Source organism: Plecotus auritus (assembly GCF_963455305.1).
Source record: "Plecotus auritus genome assembly, chromosome: 1".
Taxonomy (NCBI): Eukaryota; Metazoa; Chordata; class Mammalia; order Chiroptera; family Vespertilionidae; genus Plecotus; species Plecotus auritus.
Window position 1 is genome coordinate 196,094,836 of NC_137770.1, and position 24,372 is coordinate 196,119,207.

At 39.5% G+C, this 24,372-nt stretch overlaps 1 protein-coding gene across 2 annotated transcripts; it reads left to right on the plus strand.

The window, feature by feature from the left end:
- The first annotated feature begins 2,328 nt into the window (after positions 1-2,328).
- Positions 2,329-22,669, plus strand: PAQR3 (progestin and adipoQ receptor family member 3). 2 transcript variants are annotated; one of them, XM_080676139.1, is made up of 6 exons: positions 2,329-2,696; positions 6,050-6,212; positions 11,403-11,558; positions 14,619-14,816; positions 17,261-17,351; positions 19,586-22,669. In XM_080676139.1, the coding sequence occupies exons 1-6, from the start codon at positions 2,512-2,514 to the stop codon at positions 19,726-19,728; spliced, it is 936 nt and encodes a 311-aa protein (XP_080532265.1). In that variant the 5' UTR covers positions 2,329-2,511; the 3' UTR covers positions 19,729-22,669. The 2 variants fall into 2 exon arrangements, with proteins under 2 accessions (XP_080532265.1, XP_080532266.1); XM_080676140.1 differs by lacking the exon at positions 6,050-6,212 and having other exon boundaries at positions 2,332-2,696; positions 19,586-22,668.
- Positions 22,670-24,372: the final 1,703 nt, after the last annotated feature.

Here is a 24,372-nt window from a genome sequence, read left to right on the forward strand (position 1 = left end):
CATAGTAAGCGCCAAAATATTAGTTTTAGTTCCATGGGTTAAACAAAAAGTTTTAATTCCTTTACATGACATTTAAGTCCATTGAGTCAACTTACCTTTTCATTTTTATCTATTAATATATCATCCCTTGAACTCTAATAATAGGTAGCTAACATTTGTTGGGTGTTAACAATATGCCTGGTACTTCCCTTAGAGCAAGCATGTCAAACTCACGGACCACAATGAATACTTTTGCAGCCCAGCCAATATAACAGTACGTAAGAAATGTTTTCATAAAAATTTCGGAACTTCATTTTTACAATATCCTGCTATACCTAATTACTAATAACGAACTACAATGTTCACTAATGACTGATGACTATAATCATGTTACATTCATTTCCCTTACATGGCTTACATGTAGGCGCACCATTTCTTTCCACTAATACTAGCAGCAAATATTTTAGCAGCCGATTGCCAAGTCATTAGTCTTGTACTGACCTGTTTGGTGTGAGCAACAGGAAATATTTCACTTTTGGAGAACAAGAAAAATAAGTTTATTTGCGTTACGTTTATTAATATGTGCAGTTATTCAGTGTCTGGTAAGCTAATGTTCAAGAAAAAAATATTAATTTTTATTAAAATGTTCTATTATTTTATGCTAGTGATTATTCATTTATTTCAGCCCTTTGAATTCAGCATGTCTCTATCGAAATAAACCTATGTTTCTATAAATATTGAAGCTTTTGTTTTTTGCGGCCCACATAAACTTAAACCTTGTTTATTTGGCTCATGTTAGCCTTTGAGTCTGACATGCTTGCTTTAGAGTATTACATACATTCATTCATTTAATCCTCACAACACAAAGTATCAATATTATCCCTATTTTACCAATAAATAACTGATACATGATGAGATTAAGTACTTGCACAAGGACACATAGCTAATAAATGGTTGAACAAGAATTCAAACCCAGGTAGCATGGCTTCAAAGTTCTGAACTTAATCATTAAACCATACCACCTCTCAAACTTTAACTAATATCCTATATAATAATCCTATATAATAAAAGGGTAATATGCAATTGACCCTAACAGCAGAACAACCAGGAACAACCGGTCGCTATGACACCCACTGACCACCAGGGGAGCAGATGCTCAATGCAGGAGCTGGCCCCTGGTGGTCAGTGCACTTCCACAGGGAAAGCGCTGCTCAGCCAGAAGCCGGATCATGGCTGGCCAGCACAGTGGAGGTGGAAGAAGCCTCTGTGGAAGCACTAAGGATGTCCAACTAATGGCTTAGGTCAGGCATCCCCCAAGGGCTCCCAGGCTGCCAGAGGGATGTCTGACTGCCAGCTTAGGCCCGATCCCCCAGGGAACAGGCAGAAGCTGTCGGTCAGACATCCCCATGGGATCCCAGACTGCCAGAGGGTGCAAGCCAGGCTGAGGGGACCCCCCTGAGTGCATGAATTTTCACGCACTGGGCCTCTAGATACTAACATAACGACAAATGCATAATAGGTATCATGAGTGATTATTTTATGCCAAACAATAGCCTAAGAGTACTACATGTATGTATGTATGCAAAACTGGTGTTTTATGCTGTTGCCATTATGAATAAGCATTTGAATCACAATTCATAGGCAGAAACAAAGCTATAACTTTTCCTCTAAGCACTGTATTAGCTGCACCCCATTTTGTATGTTCTATATCATTCAGTTCAGATTTTCTCATTTCCATTGTGATTTCTTCATCACCCATTAAATATCTAGAAGCTTTTTTGTTTCAATTTCAGGCATTTGGGGAATTTTAGTTGTCTTGATTATTTCTAGTTTCATTCTGTTAGGTTAGAGGACATACTCTGAATGGTTTTAGTGTTTTGAGTGTGTTGGGGTTTTCTTTATGGCTCTATGGATGCTCAGATTTTGGAACATGTTCCGTGAGCATCAGGTTTCCTCTATTTGCAACTACTTGAAAGAACTAACCTTAGCTTAGAAACCTCCAAGTTCCCTTCTGCCATTAAGTGTGCGAGATTCGTTGGAAGCATAGAAAAACCCGTGAACACTTAACTCTAGTTCTTATTTGTCTTCAACTGTTTTCTCCTCGATTTCTCAAAATTTAACAACTATTGCTTCTAATTAAAAACAAAAAAAGAAAGGAAAGAAAAACTTGTATTGCCCTGTGCAGTTCTGTGCTCTTCTTACCGAAATGGGGAGACACTGGCCGCGTCCCGCGCAGTTCAAGGAGCCCGCCCTAGACACAACCACGTGCTAAGGCCCTAGCCAGCTGGCCGGCCCCGGCGAGGGGCGGGGCCTCCGCCGCGTGATGACGTCAGGGGCGGGGCATCCGCCGGACCGCCCGGGCGCTGACGGCTGTGTCCAGTGTGCTCGCAGCCGGGCCTCGGCAGCGGCGGCGTCGTAGGACCTCGCGCAGCTTCCGCGGGCTCCGGGGCGGGGGCTGCGGCGGCGAAGCCCCCTCCCCGGGGAGGCGGGGCTGGGCGAGCTCCCCGCGGGGAGCGGTGGCGACCGGGGAGGATGCATCAGAAGCTGCTGAAGAGCGCGCATTACATCGAGCTGGGCAGCTACCAGTACTGGCCGGTCCTGGTGCCCCGCGGCATCCGCCTCTACACCTACGAGCAGATCCCCGTGTCCCTCAAGGACAACCCGTACATCACCGACGGCTACCGGGCCTACCTGCCCTCCAGGCTTTGTATCAAAAGGTACCGTCTGGCCGCCTCCAACGCGCCGGCAGCCCCTCCTCCCCACTACCCGGTATTTGTCTGGTCTCCCCGCTGCTTTCCCCGCTCTCCTCCTTGCGCTTCCTTTTCATCTTTCTGCCACCTCTCCTGCCTGTTACCTTCCCTCCTCCGCCGCGGGGGTATTTGATCCACGGAATAATAACGATAGTAACAGTGACCCTAATTACTGACTGGCGCTTTGCTGTTTACAAAGGGCTTTTACATCTCCTATTCCTTTTGGTGCTGACTGGATTACATGTTGGAATCACCCCACTGACAATGGTTGAGCCGTACTTGCCCCTGTGTATATCTAAGCTTTGTTTTTAGAGCAGCCCTATGGAAATTCAGATGTTTGGGGTCAGATAAATGCCTGTATAATAGGAAACAAGTTCACATTTTGAGAAACCCCTGCTTCATTCATCCAGCAGGTACTGTGGAGCCCCTGCTAGGTGACAGGCACTTCCCCAGGTGGTGCAGACAACAGCAGACAAGGCCCTTGTTCTCATGAGCTGCTAAAGTCCAGCCTGGGTGGCACACATTAAAAAGATAATTACACTATTACATAATAACCGTTGTGAAAAACGCTGTGTAGGAAAGGCACTTTATAGCAGAGAGAGCCTATAACGGGCACCGCCCTCCACTAGAGAACTGTAGGAGCAACTCTGAATTTCATCATCCAAACCTTGAACACCCTGGAAAGCCTGGGCTTAAAAAAACAAAACTGAAAAATTAGTGTTCTAAGTCTTCAAAGAGCTTTCTGTTGACATTCACTGTATGTACTTAAATCAGAACCCCACTTTAAGAGAATTAAAATGCAGATGTCGGCCAGCTCCAGGTCACTGTAGAGACAAACCCCAGTGCTGGAAAGTGGGCTGCTGAATTGCTCAAGCAGCACCCACATGTCTGATTCTTGACCTTTTCAGCAGGGTCCATCCTCAGTTCCTTTGCCTGCCTTGACAGGATTTCTGTGACTCACAGTCACAAGGTAATAATCACTGTCTATCACTTTTTTACTTTAATGGATGGCCCACAGGACTTCACAAGTTGAATCCTAAGTAATCTTTTTCTCCCAGTGCCGCCTCCTGTGTATAAGGTATTACACAGGAAATCAGAGCTAAGCCCTGCAGGTAGTGAATTGCCTTAAATATTTTATACCTACCTAGCAGTGATCCTCTGCATTCTAATATTAGAGTCCAAATCTTATGGATTGAGAAATGAAATCTAGTGCTTTGGATCTTGGGCTGTTGAGTCAAAAAAAAAACAAAAAACTTGGGTATCCAGATCTACCACTTAACAACTGTGAGATCTCGAGGAAAAGTTAACCTCTCTGAGTCTTATTTTCCCCATTTGTAAAAGTGAGGGTGATCATAGTAGCTGCTTCAGAAAGCTATAAGGATTAAATGAGGTTACATATGCAAAACCCTATACAGGGCCTATGCACACAAACAAATGGTATCATCATGATCATCGATTTCAAAGCTAAACAGATGTTGATGTTGGAGATGATTTTTTTAATATATATTTTTATTGATTTCAGAGGGGAAGGGAGAGGGAGAGACAGAAACACTAATGGTGAGAGAGAATCATTGATCGGCTGCCTCTTGCACACCCCCTACTGGGGCTGGGACCCACAAACCGGGCATGTGCCCTGAATCGAACTGTGTCTTTCAGGTTCATAGGTCAACGCTCCACCATTGAGCTATGCCGGCCAGGCTGATTATTTATTTTGAAACTGAACAGTCTGGGCCTAACTTCTCATAAATTAAGAGTATGTTGTCTATTGAGAATATTCTCCTAAGTGCTTTTTCCACCAGCGTGGTCTTTTCCGGTTTCAGCCTTTGCCCTCTCTTCTTGTTGCTATCAAACACGACCAGGATAGATTTTAGATATAAGGAGAGGTATTGTGTCACAACTGTTCTGCCAGTACTCTGTTAGTTGGAAGGAACATGCCAAGATTGTATCTGTCAGTTCAGTTAGTCCGGTTATACTGAGCTTCACAAAATGAAAAGTTCTGAAGCAACAGGCAGAACATAGTATTGATTGTCAAAACAGACCTGTAGTTAGATGTGTCCCCTCACATTCCTGCATCCTATCCCCTCAACACACAACAATGTAAGTAGTCTTTATTCTTGATGATTGTACAGGATAAAACCTGAAATTCGTGGTACATGATTTACTTTATTCTTAACGATCATTTGACAGTGTGAAGCCCTGCTGTTTTTGTTGTGCAAAGATGTGAAACGGAGAACCATGGTGACTGCTGCAAATTCCATGGGCTAGTTACATGTTAATGTTTACTAATAAGGATTCTGAATCAGTAAAAGCCAAAGGCTTAGTTTAGAAAGATGATTTTGCAAGAGAAATGCAAGAATATTTTAATTTTTTAGTCGTGATGTCACCTTTCAATAAATAATCAGATGAGTCCTATCCACAGCAGGAGAAACCCTTCACAAGATTAAGGAAGGAGCTGGAAGGGACTTGCAGCATCATCTAACCCGGCTCCCATTTTTGTAGATGAAGATACCGAAGCCAGAGAGGTTAAGTGACTGTCTCATGATCACAGAGCTAATTTGTTGCAGAGCGGGTGAAGGGACAGTAGGCCTGGACTTGTGCTCGGTGTGGAACGCCAACCTGTGCTGCAAACCAGTCAGTCAGCAACAGTAACCTCCTATGGTTCCCAGTGAGAGCATGCCACCTGGAAGCTATGGTTGCAAAACAGTGGTTTTGAAAAGTTGTTCCAGCATGCATGTCTTAAAGGTCTTTCCAGTGAATCCATTTTTATTTATTCTGCTTCTCTCAAATCCATTTAATTTTGCATTTAACAAATACTAAAAAGGTATTTTAAGTTGTGTCTAACCTAATACTTAGGTTTTCAGACACCTATTATTGAACATCAAAGTATGCTAGCTAATATCCAGTTTTAATCTGCACATTTATTTCTGTAGACAGTTAGCATCTAATTCGAGCAAGACACTGTGCTTAGAACAGTGGTGTCATAAAGATGAATGGTGCCAGCCATCAGGGAGTTAATAGGCTGGAGGTTGAAATGGCATTTATACATAAATAACTCTAATACAAGAAAGAAAATGGCCAATAGAATAATACAGGTGAGCATCAAAAAACCTCTAAGATCCTAGGGTTGGTTGTGGAAAAACTAAGAGATTCATTAAGCCAAATGATATATCAAATTTAAAAAGGCAAAGATGGGGTTAAGGGCTTAAAGTACCAAGTGTTAGATAACCCAGAAAAAGTTGTCCCTAACCTTTAAAATGCTGACAGTGAGCGAGCCACTATGATTCTGAACTTCATGGGCTTTGTTTTGTTTTGTCTTCCAGTTTGTTTATTTTATCTAATGAGACAGTAAACATTTGGAGTCATTTGCTGGGTTTCTTCCTCTTCTTCACACTGGGAATATATGACATGACATCTGTGTTACCTTCAGCAAGTGCATCCAGAGAAGATTTTGTAATTTGTTCTATTTGTCTTTTCTGCTTCCAGGTAAGCCCTTTCATAAACACTGTTAGTGGGAAAGAGAACTTTAGTCAGACAGGTGATCTTACTTCACATCCACCACTTGCTTTAAAAGCCCCCAAAATTGCGTATTGGATAGCTTACTCACTTTCATAGTATAAGCACCAAAAGTATGTTTTATAAAAGTGTATTTGGATGTTATTATTAGAGTATATTTGAAATCCAATAAGTTTTAAAGGTTGGGAACATTTCTTTGTTTCCTTTTCTCTTTCATAGACATCACTGCTTTAAGATTAATACGATGATAGGAAACTGATTGTACTATAATTTCTGACTGAAGTAGAATACTAGTGGCTGCTTAACACTTGCTTGAGAAAATTTCTCATCTTTTTCCAATGTATACATCTGTGATTTTTGTTCTTGTTTCTGTACCATCTTAATTTTAATGTCTTATTTAGCTGGTATTGATCTTTTCTGTTGCTTTAATGTTAATTTCCTTTGGTCCTTTTATGCTTGCCTGGTTTCAGATACTTACTTCAATTTTTCTCCTCTCTACCTCTTGTATTTGTTAGTTCTTTAGCACTTTCATTTTTCTTCAGTGCTCTATAAGAGTGCCTTTAGCAGTTATACTTAAGAGTTTTGCAAACAGATCATTCTAAAGAAGAAAACAAATGTGGACAAAATTCCTGTTGATAATTTTTAAATTAAAAAAAAATGCAGAAAGTACAGAAGATCGTAAAAATGAAAAGAAAAAAGGTGTTATCCCACTTTTTCCAAACATAGGCCAGCACTCCCTGCAGTTAACCTGTTGCTACATGGTTTGAAAGGTGAATCTGTAAGCATCTGCTTTATTATTTATCATCTAATCTTTGGCCTTCATCATTTGACTCAAGTTAAAACTTTAGACTTAAATGACTAAGAAACCCACCAGCAAATATCCCTTCTCCCCCACCCCCACCATTTTTTTTAGAATCCTAGTTTCTGGAATAATATTTTAAAGTTCTTTGAGGGTAAGAATACTCTCTATTTTTGTGTTGTCATTATTAGAATATTACTTTTCCTTTGAAGTGTTTTTTTTTTAATATGCTCTTTCTCGGGCTTAATTTTTGTCCTGATTGAAGCTTAAATATCTCTTAGAATCCATTGCTGTTTTAAAATGAATCAATTTTTTTTATAAATTTTTAGATATATCTTAACATAGACTGAGGTGCTCTTAGTAATCATAAATAAGCAAAACTGGTTTTTACTCTCTTGTTGGTTATATGGATATTATCTACTTTGAGAATCCCATATGTTTTCCTCTACCCTTAGGCCTGCCCTTTATCCCTTCACCACCCAGATATAGCTGATGTTGGTCCAGGGAAAACATACTGGTTTTCATATTGGCCTAAGAAAACAACACATTGCACAACTATAAAGATGAAATAGTTTAAAAACAAAAAACAAAAAACTGCCGGTAAAAAAACACCCGAAATATTACAGTGATCTGCCGAGGATTACTTAGCATTACAGTAAAACCCTGTTCTCCTAACTGGCAGTGCAATGACTTTTTGTTACCCACTATAAAACTTGCTGAAGACAAATGAGTACCTCTTCCCTACTTAAAAATATCATTTCTGTTATTTTTATACTAGAGGCCTGGTGCACAAAATTCGTGCGGTGGGGGGAGGGTCCCCTCAGCCCAGCCTGCACCCTCACCAATCCAGGACCCCTCGGGGGATGTCGGATTGCCAGTTTAGGCCTGATCCCTGGGATTGGATCTAAATCAGCAATCGGACATCCTTCTCACAATCCTGGACCACTGACTCCTAACCACACACTTGCCTGCCTACCTGATCACCCCTAACTGCCCCCCTGCCGGTCTGGTCACCCCCAACTGCCCCCCTGCCAGCTTGGTGGCCCTAACTGCCCCCCCCGCCAGCCTGGTCACCCCCAACTGCCCCCCATCCTGGCCTTGTCTCCCCTAACTGCTCCCCCTGCCAGCCTGGTTGCCCCACGCAGCCTGCTGTTCAGTCATTTGGTCGTCCCTCACTAACCCCCCTGCCGGCCTGGTCAGCCCACGCAGCCTGTTCCGTCTGGTTGTTTCGATCGTGAGGGCCCCTGGCTTTTTATATATATGGATTTATGAAATTACGTTTATAATTTGTTCACCCAATTTTCCCAACTTCTTAGAATCAGCAGGCAGCATGGTAAACCATAAATATATGTATTAATGTTGATTTACATTTAATTTTTAAAACTTTTTTTTTCTCTTTTCAATTTTACCCATTTTATATACTCAATGCTTTCCTGTCAACCAGATTAATAGAGTACATTCTGAGTAACAATGTGACTTCAGGGTCTCTGAACTCCCCAGATGTCTTTGTGTCTTAGAGAAGAGTAGAATCTGAAAACATCTTTCCCTGGATTCCGTTCATTTACAGTCAGTTCAACAAATATTTTTACATGCCTCCTCCCTAAATCCAGGTACTAAGCTCGGCATCGGGAATACAGTGCTAAACAAAGCCAACCTGTCGTGAAGGTCAGGTCACTTCGGTAGGAGGGCAGAAGGGAGAGGGAGACAGGACATTTAAGTAGGAAAAATAATTTTTGTAAAGGCCTAGAAGCAAGAGACAGCTTAACACTTTCTGGACTTGCAGTCGCTGGTCTTTGTGGTTGGATCTTAGGAGAATGGAGAAAGATGGGGCTGGGGAGATAGGCAGGAGCCAAATCCTGAGAAACTTGGTTATTGTGCCAAGGAGCTTAGATGCAGGATGTCACAATCTATCTTTTTGCCTTGGTGAAATGAGATGTTCCACAGAAGAAAACTGAAACATACTCTTTTTTCCAGATAATTTTTCTGTTCGTTTTCTAAGGAACTCTAACAGTAACACATCCCTTTTAAAACGGGACATATTAAGTATGGGTTAACTTTTTCAAAACTCAGTGCTTCCCATTAACACTATATATTGTACTTCCCCTTGATACTGTAGTTTTTCCTCTCTCCTCTCTTATCTTCTTGTTCACAAAGAAATTAGCTTTATTGTTGTTTTTATTATCACTATAAGATATACTTATCACTATAAGATATTACGGAGAAATTCAAGCAAACAATAAAGTATATGAAAGAAAGTAAAAATCTCTTGAAATTCCACTCCCAGAGGTAACCACATGTGAAATTTGGGTTAAAATTCCTCCTGACATTAGTGTATGCACAGCTGCCTCACACCTGCCACCTGCCACCTGCCTATCTACCCGTCTACCTACTTCCAAGCTATGATCATCTCTGCATGGTTTTTGTCAGTTAAGATCTTTCCATTTCAATGAGGATATACCTCTTGATATTTTCTGGATATACTGTGTTTAATCTCAAGGATCTGACAAAACCATCAAGCTTCTTAAAAGTATGTTTCATTGGATCAATAAACTGACGTGCAGTTTAGTAACCAAAGCCATAGGCCAGTAAGGATTTTAGACTGGGCGAAGAGGTTGTGGCTAGGTACATTGTTTTGCATATTGGTATTGAGGCCATGGGGACTGATTAGGTTTAATGACCATATTATAGAATAGCAAGATGACAATTATAAGCAACCTTAGTAGTTGCTTACAAATGTTTATCCATTTGACCTGCTTCATATTGTTTATCTGTCCTGTTTTCTCCACCCCCACTGCCACTGGCCCAGTTAGGCTCTTGTCATTGCTCCCCAGGCTACTCTTGTAGCCTCTTGTCTCCGCCTTTCCGTAAGGTTGCACTTAAAATCTCCAGTATTATTGCACCTAGCCCATAATACTGAAGTTAAAGCTCCTTGATGTATAGAGCGTACCATAATCATGTCATGGAGAAGGCTGCATGATACTCCTTAATGCTTCTGTTTCTCAATATGCTGCTTTTCCTGAGGACCTCCCAGTAAGCATGTGCACATCTTTATTTTTGTCCTTAATGAATACCAGATCAACCTCTTAACATTCATTTCGGGTGTTCCCACAACTCCCACCTCCCCAGTACACACGGCCATGGAGCCAGGACCCTTCCTCTTCTATTTTCTCATTGTGCTCTGCACTGACTTTTCCCTTGGGACTTCTTACATCACCATCTGTTCACTTGTTTCAAAAAAATCTCTGAGAGTATAGGTTTCATCTTTGTATCCCCAGTGTGTGACACATCGCAGATATTTCATGTGTGCAGGGAACTCAGCCATAGAAACCTTATCCATTTTCAGAGTAGCTCATTGAATCAGACTAGTTTGCTCTCAATTTGGCAACCATATAAAGTAAACAAAAGTCATAATTATTTTTTCTTGAACGCAACAAAGCCATGTTTAATTTATAACTTAAAAGTAAACTCTATACAATGAAATCTCATACAGCCATGAAAAATCTTAAAAACAGCAAATTGCAGAACGGAATGTTTAATGTGATTCCATTTGATTAATCTAAAAAAGTATTTATATGGCCCTAGCCAGTTGCTCAGTTGTTAGAGCATGGGCCCACAGACTGAAGGGTTATAGGTTTGATTCCAGTAAAGGGTACATACCTCAGTTGCAGGCTCAATCCCGGACCATTTGGGGCATGTGCGGGAGGCAACCAATTGATCGATGTTTCTCTCTCTCTCCCTCTCTTCTACTCTCAAAAAAATCAATGGAAAAAGAATCCTCGGGTGAGGATTAACAAAAATAAATTAATTAATTAAAATGTATGTGTTCTGTGGGTGTGTGCAGACGTCTATATTATAGGTCTTTGATATATTCATTGAAAATATCTGAAAGGACATAAATGTTATCAGTGGTTACCTTTTGGGAATAGATTTAAACAGGAGGGATTTTTTTTTGTTTTACAGCATACAATTCTATGATCTTTGACTTATTTTAAGGACATATATTACTTATATAGTAAATACTTTTTATAAAGGAAAGTCCTTCATGGATCAAAATAAGCCTCAGTGGATATTTTTAAAACATTTGTAACTTTCCTACTATCGTGCTATTTATTTTAAATGTTTATATTGTAAATTAGTATCATTTTGAAATTCTTTTGTTATATAGTTATCCCCATTTAACCCATGAGGAAACTGAGGCTGAGAAATAACATAGCTTGCCTGATACACAGAGCTAACCTCCAAGCTCAGGTGTGTTTGACTGGAAAGCCTAGGCTAGACCTACCACTTCCCTGAACATCATGCATATGTTGGTTTATTTCTTTTTGTTTCACTTTCACTCGTGTTTGTTCTATTTTTCATAGGTCTGTATGCTTTGCTCTGTGGGCTATCATCTTTTTTCCTGCCATCGATCAGAAAAAACCTGTCGAAGATGGATGGCATTAGATTATGCAGGAATTTCTATTGGAATACTGGGCTGCTATGTCTCTGGAGTATTTTATGCATTTTATTGTAATAATGTAAGTAATTTAAAACATTTTTTATTCTACTTTTCTTGGAGGTCTGGAGTTTTCTTGCCATTGTTCCTTTGAAATTCTGAATAAGCACATAATTAACTTATGGAAGAAATGGAAGAGTTTTGTGTAGACCTTTGTCACTACACAGTAACAGAAAACTGTCAACATAGTGGCAGTGTAAAACTAGCAAAGAGAAAAATCATAAATTTGGTTTGAATGTAAGAGTATATATTAATTGTAGCCATTTACATATGAGCCATTTGCTTTTTAAGCCTAGTTTGGAACATAAGCATGTATTTAAACTAGAGGCCCGGTGGGGTCCCTTAGCCTGGCCTGCGCCCTCTAGCAATCCGGGACCCCTCAGGGGATGTCCGACTGCCGGTTTATGGACCTAAACGGGCAGTTGGATATCCCTCAGACAATCTGGGACGCTGCATGCACCAGTGACCATACTTTTCATACAGGTGAAAGGCATCTTGCTGTTGTATGGGCAGCTACATTTTTTTGCCCTGATTATAAAAAGTAGTACATAACATGATCCTTCTGAGGCAGTAGTACGATTTTCCCCATCTTATGGGTGGAAAAACTGAAGCAGAGAGAAGTTAAGTAATTGGCTTTGTCACAGTTATAAGTGTCAGAATCAGGGCTGACCACAAAATGTGCAAGCCAGAGTCCATGCATGTCATCGCTGCATCATCCTGTTTTTTCAGTGTTAGAGTAGCCTTGCCAGGTTTTAATTTTTAAATCTAACAGACTGTTCCCAATATATATAGGGTAGGGTCTCTAGGCCTGGCTGGTGATCAGGGCCATTCGTGGGGCAACCGGCAGGCAGGGCGATTGGGGGGCCCCCACTGGCACCCGCCTTGGCTGGCGGCCCACTCGCCAGCCCCATCCCCCGCTGCCGCAGGTCACGTCCCTCTGTCCGCTGGCACCTGCCTTGGCTGGGCTGGCACTGCACTCGCCGGCCCTGCCCCCCACTGACCGGTCGTTCCACAGGTCGTTCCGCTGTTCGGTCGATTTGCATATTAGGGTTTTATATAGATAGATATATAAGCAATTAACTTGTTATAAGTTGATTTTACTTTAGTAGTCAACCTATTATGTCTGCTCAGCCTTCACAGCTTGTTTGTTTTGCATGAAACTGTTTGTGTCCTTGAAAAGTGAGAGGGAACCTGCTAACTAGGAGCTTAGTGAGGACAGCCATGTAGTGTTTGGATTCTCTTGCTTACCTTATTCTCTGTTTCTCTGAAACCTGTTTTCTGCTTATCTTTTTGTAAACATATCAGATAATCAAAGAGATTAGTCAGACACTTTTTGTGAATCTCTTCAGAAAAAAACTAGAAGTCCAGGATAGATTGAAGAGAAAGGAGAACTACTAAAGCTAACACAGTCCATGATCATTTAAAGGAAAGGTTTTCTTCCCTCTGGTTTCTAATCGTCCTAAATATGCACTTGCTGTAGTGGCTCTTTACCTTTTGGGGAGCACAGGCTGCTTTGAGAATGAGATTGCAAACTATGGACTCTCATCCAGGAGAATGTACCTTTGGGCACAAACTAACCAAATAATTTGACATGTGATTTCAGGAAGTGAATAGCCCCACAGAGTCCTAGGAGTCCAGGTTATGAACTCTGTCCTATGAGATGCTAACTTGTGAGCTTCAAGACCAGGTTTTCAACTGCTCATTTAGAAACCTAAATATTCTGTAAGCCCTTCAAAACTAATATATTTTTAAATAAATATTGTTTCATGCCCCCCAGTTTTCTTCCCCAATACACACACACACACACACACACACACACACACACACACACACACACACACCATTTGGATCATCTTTATGTCCGTTGATAGAAGGTATGTGTGGCCTTTATGTCCGTTGATAGAAGGTATGTGTGGCCTTTCACACTGGAAACAGCCAAGCCATCCTCTGCTGCCCTCTCACACATCCAATCAGCCAATATGACTTCATTTCAAAAATGCCTCCTGAATCTGGTGCTCACCACCATCTTCCTTGTTCAACAAGAATTCAAGCCCTCATTCACTTGTTGAATCAGTTATTCTAATATCTTCTAGCTCTCTTCCTGCCACCTCATTCTTTCAACATGGGCTGTTAGAGTTTTCTTTCTAATAAGTCGGTTTGAAAAACAATCATATCATCCCATTCTTCAAGAACTCTGCTACTCCCCAGTGCCCACATGGTAAAGCTCCAGATGCTTAGCCTGACAGTCCACCTGCCGTTCAGCCTCCCTTCTCAAAATGTCCCTGCTGCATGCGGCTGCATGTCCTGTTTGTTCCTTGAGGGCTTCCTCTTCCCACACATTGTATGTATTCCACAAGACCCACTAAGATGTCACCTCCTCTGTGAAGCATTTTTGGCCACTCCAGGTAACATTAATCACTCCCTCCTCTGTGGTTCCACAGCATTCTGGTGATAACACAGTTACAGTACTCATCATTAGATTATAATCATTTGTTTACACGTCTGCCCCTCCCATAGTCTATGAGCTCACCCACTGGGTGTCCATGTCATAATCATCTTTGTTTCTACAAGGACATAAATTGTCCCTAGCATATAATAGGTCAGGGGTGGGGATTGTTTGGCCCTCTGGCCGTACAGTACAAGGCCTGCAAAATCATTTGGTCTGAACCTGCCAAGGCATTAGGGGTGAGTTAATTAAATGTTTGACCAAATATAACAGGCTAATTTTTAAGTTGATAATTTTGTATGGCCCTCAAATGATGTTATAAATATCCCAATGGCGCTTGGCAAAAGAAAGGTTCCCCACCCCTGTAATCGATACTCAGAAAATGCTTTTTATGATAAATGTGGCCTCTTAACCAGCTCACCTTGAAATTTGGTTTATCGTCCTGAGAAACCTAAAAGTTGTTTAAAGTTGTGTAAACCTAAAAATGGAACATGCATTTTTTTAAGGGAGGAAGGTAATCATGTTCGCAAGTGCAAATACCAAGCCAATAATTTGGAATGTGTGACGTAGAAGCCATAATTACTTTTTTCCTTCCCTTGGCGATAACAATTAAAACCTGAATGCCTTTCACCCCAGTACTGGCGGCAGGTGTACCTGATCACAGTGCTTGCTATGATCCTGGCAGTGTTCTTCGCGCAGATCCATCCCAGTTACCTCACACAGCAGTGGCAGAGGCTGCGTTCCATCATCTTCTGTGCTGTTTCGGGATATGGCGTGATTCCTACTCTTCACTGGGTTTGGCTCAATGGAGGCATAGGTGCTCCTATTGTACAGGTGGGTTGAGTGGAGACCATATTTTCCCCATTTTTTGTGTCCTTTCGATTTTATTCCTTTTGGGTAAAGTAGTATAATCAGGCAAGTGGCTGAGTCTTTGTCATTTGAGAACATATTTCTAGTGACATACTGATGCCATAATTTAAACACCTACACAAATAAGCATATCTTACAGGAACAGAAGTCAAATCTAACCACCATTTTTTTTCTGAGATGGCTTTCTGTGAAATAATACATTCTGAATTCCCTCTCTATTTTTTCTGAGAGTGTAAGTACCCAAGTCCTTGCCTGAGGAGGATGACTCACGTTTCTAACTTTGTCAGCTGAGGTGAGGGGAATGCTCCTGATAATGCAAGTACAGAAACAGGAGCAGTGGGGTGATGTAGGTGTGTATGGGTAGAGGAGGAGGAGTGGGGAAGGAATTTTGTCTTGGACCTGTTGTTGAATTTGAGGTACCTGTGGGATATAAAAGTGGAGATAGATTATAGAATTTAGGTTAGAGTTTGAGACTAGTGATTAAGATTTGAAAATCATGCCTGACCAGTATGGGTCAGTGGTTGAGCGTTCACCTGTGAGCCAGGATTTTATGGTTCCTTTCCTGGTCAGGGCACATGCCCAGGTTGCGGGCTCAATCCCCAGTAGGGGGCGTGCAGGAAGCAGCCGATCAATGATTCTCTCTCATCATTGATGTTTCTATCTCTCCCTCTCCCTCTCTGAAATCAATAAAAATATTTTTTAAAAGATTTGCAAATCATTATTGTACTGGTAGCTGGAGTCATGGAAGCATATTTCACCAACCAAGGAAAGTATATTGAGAAATAGAAGCTGTTAGAGTTAGGTATTATAGGAGCACAGTGGGAGTGCATTAGGAAGGACCTCAGTGAGAACTCCTGTGTATTCTTGAGGATTTGAACTAAGACATTCTTAGAGATCCATAGAAAAATGCACTAGAGAGTAAAGTTAAGAATTTTTAACATAAGTAAGCATGCCCACAAATGCAGCAGAAATCACTATACTTTTTACAATGGGAACTTTGTCTGGAATATAGGAATTGAAATATAGGTTGTTTTCAAAAGAATCAGAATTTTTTTTAGACGTGAGAGGACTAATATATAGTAGGCTTATACTTGCATGAAGTTGGCAACACCATGGTGAAAAACATTTGGGTGTAAAAATGAAAGGAGGAGGTAGTTCTGTGATCTAGTGAATTTGAGTGGTAGGACCTGTGTGGCCAGTTTGCCAACATGAGGACAAGGGTGATGCTTTCCTCCTCAGACTAGGAAATTGGGAGAAAGATGAGAGTGTAGTGATGAGGAACTTCAGTTATCCTGGTATCTGTGAAGACATTATTTTCTGAGAATTGTGAATTCCTGAAATGAGTAAAGAAAATAGAATAGGGGACTACCACTCTCAATTCAATTCTAACCAGAAATTGATAACTGTTGACATAGAAGTGACCAAAAGTTTGGGATGAGTGACACATCCTTTTAAGCTTATAACAACAAAGAAAGAGAACCAGACCCATTAAGATAATGGATTTTACAGAACTCAGAAAAAAATGGGAACTTTCCCGTGTTCAAAAATCTTAAAATAGAAATATGGCTTAGGAAGACAGTGGTTCCCAGATGGAAATCTAACATACTCACAGACCATTCCAGTGGAGAAGCAAAGGGAGACTTCCAGGGAAATCTCCAGTACACTCTAATTTTTAAGAGATAGAAAGAAAAACACTTAACCAAAGATGAAAAGATCCAGAAGGACTAATTCTAAAAGGTAGGGTGGAGTCAAGTTCTAGAATGTTTGAGAAATCTTAGGTTGATTAGTCTGAGGATATAGAATTTAGGGAGGGCCATGATAATTCTTGGATATTTGAAGAGGGAAGAAAAGTAGTTTGTCTTTATTTCTTTATTGGGTTCTTGGTAAATTGGGTTTATAACCAGATTAGGTATATAATTGATAGCTGGCTGATAGTCTTAGGGCAAGGAAATGCTGATTGAGCTGTAAGATGGACTGCTTCATAATAGTATTCAGCAGGGCCATGTTCCCAGGATAGTGGAACAGACTTCATTACTGGGCTAAACCTCTTGGGTCTTTCAGCCCAAGTCCCTGGTCTTCCATCTTTTTGCTTATTCATGTGGTAATTCCATCCCAGATGCACTCCACCCATATGCCTGTAGATGGATTGTTGATGTAGGACCTTCAACCTTGTTAAAGTTCTGGCTCCTTTAGTACCTAACCTTTAGGGCACTCTATATTCCACTCTTGTGGACTGCTTTCTGCAGTATTAAGAGTGAGGTTTCTGTTATTGGAGAGTGTCTGCAAAAGCAATTGAGATTTAGCAGACTTAAATTCCACCTATAATTTCAGCCTGTAAATTAGATTCATAATAAATTGGGGTTTCAGCCACAGTGGGAGACCTGTGAACAGTATATTTTGCTTTTCAGGACTTTGCACCCCGTGTGGTTGTGATGTACATGATCGCACTTCTTGCTTTCCTGTTCTACATTTCCAAAGTTCCAGAGCGGTACTTTCCAGGTAGGTACTGCTTGTATAGTGACTATATAACTTTATTCTGAAGTTGATATGTAAACTTAGATTTACTTTTTCAATATTATTGCTTATGGAATGGCTCTCCTATTCTCAAATGTTATCTAAAACTTGAACTTTCAAAGGGTTTTCACAGATTTTTCCTGTCATCCTCACATTATAGATTGAGTCCAATAGGTGTAGACTCAAGCCCAGGATACAAGCCCAGGTAAGCTTTGGTTGAGTCAAGAATAATATGAAAGCAGTGATGTTTCAGGTTGGGGGGCCAGGATTAGGGGAGTAGATAAATTCAAACTGCAGACTTGGCCTTCCTTTCTCCTGGGCTAAGAATCACTTTCCCAGTGAATTGAAGGTGCGCTTCTCATGTATGCAGGGGAAGAAGAGAATGAATATAACGTAGAACCTGCGACTTTTCTCTGTACACTTGGTTTTCACCACTGAGTTTTATAGAATGGACACGAAGAAGAACCTGAGTGTTGTAAATAAACATTAGTATGCAGGACCATAATTAGGACATGTCCCTGAATTGGAGACCACCCATCCTCCAAGCAGGGCTGGAATTTTCCTCAGAAAACAGTTCTGATAAAATACATGTTTGTATCACTTTATCAATAATTCTTTTAAAAAGTGTTTCCTCTTCATCACAGAAATGTAGAAAATTAAGCCATGAACGTTCTCCAGCATTTGTAGGCCTTAAAATATTCAGGAGTTCCCAGTTGTCTAATATAGGACATTTATAAAAGGTCAAATGTTAAGTAACTTAAAATTCCAGCAAGATGAACTTGACATAAAATGCGCCCCATGTGGCTTAATGTTGGTGCAGTATGGATACCTTTGAGCAGTGATGTGGAGACTGTGAAAAGTCTACAGATAAAAGTGATAGTCTCAGATGTTCACAGATGTGTGCCTTAAGAACCTTGTCTAGCAATGTGCATTGGTGACGAAATGGTGGGTGAATTCTGTGAAATCAAAAAAACTTAAACCTTGCCCAGCTGGCGTGGCTCAGTGGTTGAGCATTGACCTATGACCCAGGAGGTCAAAGTTTGATTCCCAGTCAGGGCACATGTGGGATGTGTAGGAGGCAGCAGATCAATGATTCTCTCTCATCATTGATGTTCCTATTTCTCTCTCCCTCTCCCTTCCTCTCTGAAATCAATAAAAATATTTTTTAAAAGAAAAAAAACACACTTAAACCTAAAAACTTCCTTTCAGGTCAGGTTAAATTTTTAATATATAAACATCACAATGTATTTAGTGAGTCCAAGCATCCCTCAGGTGTCCATGGACAGGATTTAGTAGCTCTGCGCGATACTTGTGTAACAATATAATCAATTTTCTTTTTAATCCTCTGTGTTCTTGGTTTTTAAAAATGAATTTATAGGTTTCATAAGACTGTCAAGGGGTCCATGACACACAAAAAAGGGCAAAAAACCCTACAGAAATAATTCTATTGACTTACATTTTAAAATCTACATAGTGTACTGGTTCTTTTTCTTGGTAAGGAAAAAAGAAAGAAAAAGGTAGAGATGTTTACATTGCAAGAAAAAGTTATTTAACTCTGGATTTCACTTATTTTTCCAGAAGCTTCCCACATGTTAATTACTTAATCTCCTTGGAATTTAACCTTTAACCACAAAGAGAAATAGTTCTCCTAAGTTGTATATGAACTAACCAACCTTAATTAACCCATCACTAATTACATTTTGCAGATTATTTCATTAGTGTGATAGCTCAAGATGCGATATGAGCTTTCTCCTTACACTGCTGCTTGAAATAAAAGTGCTCCTAGCAGACTTACAGCCAACACAGCAGTGCATCTGCTTCATGCCAACTCACTCTGTGATCAGAGCACCCGTTTCCTTTGCTTCTCTCATGCAATGTCTTTTCTTCATCAGATATAAGGTGACACAAGGGAGATTAAAGGTCAAATTCCTGAAATTAACCAAGATAGATTGTTGAAAACACATTTGGAATAGTATTTCTAAAATTCACCAGTTTACTTTATGAATAAAACCTTAAAATTAGACTCAAATATGAATCCATCCTTTCTTGAAAAATATTTGGGTCTCAGTTAATCTCAAATCAGTTTCTTGGAGCTCTGAGGCTTACCAAAATCTTTTTGCTGTAGAGCTATATTTCCAAAGCCAGAGATAAAAATTTATTTTTATTTTAATGTCAAAATATTACAACCAATATTCTTTTCTTTCTACCTTCCTTTCCAGGACAACTAAACTACCTCGGATCGAGCCACCAAATCTGGCATATCCTTGCAGTAGTGATGTTATATTGGTGGCACCAGTCAACAGTGTACGTCATGCAGTACAGACATAGCAAGCCTTGTCCGGACTATGTCTCCCATTTGTGAATTCAGGTATAGCTACCTGGTGTGTTCGGCTGTTAAGCAATATATAACGGGGAGTTGTATACCCCAATATTTCTAAGATCCCCATTAGCTTTTCCTTTTCCTATTTAATATATCATGAGTAATACCTTCTAAAAATGGAAAAATACATCAGGAGCTGTAATAGTAACTGCTTTACAAGCCCTTAAAACTACTATTTTGCTGCTTGTACAGGAAGTGAAAATTAATTGGCAATGAATGTGAAACCAGTGTCAAAACAGTATTTATTTTACTTACCACCAGCTTAATTTCCTTAGGAAGGGCTCACCTCCATTATAAAATGGGGTCACCCTGTGTGAATACTTGGATAGAAAATATTTACAGGTGATCAAGTGCCTAAACAAGGCGAGGGCTGTGACAGCCTATGCTGGACACAAGCTAGGACAGTGATTTTGAATCATCACTAGCCTTTGAATACATGGTTTGTGAGAAACTGGCGTATGCGATGTTACTTCCTTTAGCCGTGGGTTCTCTTCTCCCTAGGAACATGGGATTTTTTAGTTTGCTGGGACAAAAATTTTAAACCTCTTCTCCTTTAAGTTGAAAGAGGTGTTGAGAAGAGAACTTGCATTGTCATTTCCCATCAGATAAGAATGGCATTACAAACTGACTATGTGATCAGGTGACAAATTCTGTGATCTGATAACCAACTAATCAGCCATTGAAGCTTTTTTAATTTCAAATATTGTTTAAGTTCATATAATAATTGAAATCTTGCCAGTGGCGTGCAGATATTTAGTTCCAAAATCCCTGCAGCAGAAAAGCTTTCACCTCTGAATTTGCAATCCTAGACTCCCTGATGATTGGGGGGAGGAGGGAGAGGGCGGTTTCCCAGCTATATGGGTGCTACTTTTAAGGCCATAGAATCTAGATGGCCCAGTCTCGACCCTGAAATGAACCTTAAGCCTTAGAACAAAGTCATGCAGATGCCCCATTTGATGGCAGATTATTCACCTGTGCTCTGGTCTTTCTCTGTTTATGCATGTGTTAACATTGTATTGATAACTCAAAGTATTGATACATACTAATATTTGGGCCTGAAACATTAAATGGGCATTTTATTGTGTATATACTTTAAAAGATCTCAATGCCCTATCATACAACATAACACTCTTGTTCTTTGGTCTTTTTCATATGCATAAGTTAAATCCCTTAAAGCAGTCATTCATAAAAACATGTGGTTAATTGGAATATTATCCAAGTTTCTTAATGGGTTGACATGAGCTACTTTAAATATAGGTATATCTTCAGAATCTTGGAATTACTAAATGTCAGAAGTGTTGATTAATGGTGAAGCTTATTCCCAAAATGCCATTTGTATATCTGATACTAGGAATGTTAACTTTAATGTGCCTCAGTTTATGCATCTATAAAATTTTATATTTTTTTCAGTGTAGTGTTTTTGTAATATAAATTCCCCATGCTAGTATCTCATTACAAAGAGTTTCCACCACCTCCCCTCCCCCCGTAGGCCAACTACACACTGTATTTTGGTGGAACACTACTCATGGAAGATGACCATTTTATCTCATAACGACACAATTTTTTTAAATATATTTTGATTTTTTTAGAGAGGGAAAGGGAGAGGGATAGAGAGAAACATTGATGGGAGAGAAACAACCATCAGCCACTTCCTGCATGCCTCCTACTGGGGGATCAAGTCCACAACAGGGAGTGTGCCCTGACCTGGAATTGAACCAGCAATCTCTTGGTTTATAGGACGACACTCAACCACTAAGCCACACCATCGGGGCTCATAAGGCCACAAAAGATTCTGGTATAATGATAATAGGATGCATTTTCCCTAAAATATCCCTTATTGGTTTACATGATGATATTGCTTTTTTTAAAAAATGTTTTTATTGATTTCAGAGAGAGAAAAGGAGAGGGAGAGGGGAATAGAAACATCAATGATGAGAAAGAATCATCAATTGGCTGCCTTTTGCACACACCCCACTGGGGACTAAGCCTGCATCCTAGGCATATACCCCGACCATTGAACCTCAACCTCCTGGTTCATAGTTCAGCACTCAATCAATGAGTCACACTGGCAGCTGGTTGATATTATTTCTTTCCAATAGATATTTTGTCATTTTGGCCAAACAAAATACACTATTTACAATTAATATAAAAATGAAGAAGTCTACTTATTTGAGGTCTGGTACCATTTTTGTTATAAAATCTTCTAAAAAACATATTGAAACCTTAAGTTTTATTTTAATTTTTAAAAATATTCCTGATTTTTTGTTATAGTGTATGAATTATTTAGTACTTGTCATCTGAATTAATAATGTGTTTAAGACTGTTTTTCAAATATAAAAAAGTCTGACTGTAAGAATTATACCATGTAAACATTTCATCTTTTCATGAAAGCGTTCAATATTGTAAGAAAGCTGTCCTTCCTCATTCTTATCTTTACTATGATGTATTTACTGTAACATAGAAATGAATGAATGAGGATTGCTGTCAACTATAAACACTTCTGTATATCAGCATTTATTGACCACCTACTGTGTGCACATCACTACTGGCAAAATTTTTAAGGCATTGTTAACATTAAAGAATAACTATTTAAAAATTGCCTTCAAATCTGAGCCTTGTAATAATGTATACTTAAGTTATTTTTTGTTTTACTGGATTTATTAAAATTTTTAATTTTACCTATGTAAAAGCTCTTTACTGACGAACTTTACATTTTAAAATTATCCATGGCTGTTTTAAATGGTCTATAGTGACTTATAAGGTTGTAGTTAACTCATTTAAGAGACAATTATCTTTCTATATAAGGCATTTTTAAATAGCAAGATTATTTAAAAAGTGCTTGTCTTCTTTGTTATTCATCTGAGTGCAATTCACAAGCTGCATGGCAAAATATGTATTATGTAAATAAACCGTTTTACTATATATATAGAGTGCTGCTCCTCATTCTTTGTAATACATAACAGTTTCAAAATCATGTTTTAGAACCAGGAATGAAGAGTCAGGGAATATGTGTCACACCTTATGACCCCCCCACCTGGACAAAGTAACCGATTTTAAGGCTGTGATTGACTGGCATAGAGCTGTACAACTCTGTTTGGCAGGTAGGTACCTACCTAGATATACCCTTTGCCCTGTATTAAATGTCAAGGGGCAACGCCTGCCTTCTGGATGGCTGCCAGCTGCTGAGCTGAGTGGGTCCACATCCACCCCAAATCCTCACTTCAGGGCATTCCACCCCTGCCGAAGAATGTGAAGAGTCAGCTCAGCTAGTGGACAAGGGGCAGAAGTTCTGCATGCATTATCACAATAACTGCATATATGGGAGAGGCACAGATGCTACTGAAATTCTGTACCATACTTCCTCAGTGGGGTAGGGAGATAATGATCCAAAACGGAAACTTAATGTTTTCCGCAGGGAGAAGGGGAGTAGGGGTCTCAGGTGAAGAATAAAACTTCCGTCTTCAGAGGGCAGGACTGATAGCTACACAGGATCTAGTCCTGCTCTATAAATCTGGGATCAAAAACACTATAGAACAGAGTTGTAATCTCAATAGTGTCAAGCATCTGAAGCAAAAGGGAACTATCTTTAAATGTGCCACAAATAAAACTCAGATGCTCATGCCTTCCAAATGACACTATTCGCCACATCTCACACAGGATGCTGGAGCCGGACCTCCCTACAAAGAGACTAGCTGTTCAATACAGACAGCTCTAATTGTGGCATCTATTTGTCTCTAAAGAAGTTAACTATATAACTGAATATGAACAATGGTACATTCCACATTCTTTTTTTATATAACTTCTAATTTGTGATATTTTGCTCCTTTGTACCATTTATTAAAAAGACACAAAGCCCTTATTTTTCCACATAACTTTAGATAAATGTTACTACTTCAACAACAAAAAGTCCATTCATAACAAACAAGATAAATCTTTCCACAAGCCACCTCTCTAAAGACTCCAGGCTGTGGAATAAATACCTAAGATAATATATATTGCGACATGGATGACAAAGTGAGTCCAGCAATCCAATAAATAGGTTTTTCTCTTTATCTTGAAAAAGCTCTTTTCTGACATAACCAAGGAGTACAATATTTTATTTAACCAAACTGTAAGTTATGTATATTACCAGTTTTTAAAGAGTTTAAAAAATTAAACATAATGCATACACTATGCCAAGTATGCAAAGGTACTTCAAAGTCTTATGTTTTTGCTTCATCTTAAGTATCTGTAGTCGTAATGCCTGAGAAAATTGTGCTATTAAGTATTATTGTTGCAAAAATGCCATGTCAAAATGGGTTTTCTTATTTGAATCCTAAACGGTGAACCCAGAGATCCAATTCTATTTATTTTTCTTTTTCACTAGCTGGTACATAATAAGTGCTTAATGTCTGTGGTGTGAATGAAATAAGAGAATAGAAGTTTACAACCAAATTTTTCAATAAGACAAATAAATAAAAACTCCAAAGTCACTGATTATAAAGAATATGCAATCCATTTGAGATTTATTGCATTTAAAGAAAGCAGATTATTGAAACATGATAAATACAATAAGAAAATAACTTTAAATTTCAAACAAAACAAAGTGAATGGGGGACAGAATTCAGTCGATAAGAATAAGCAATG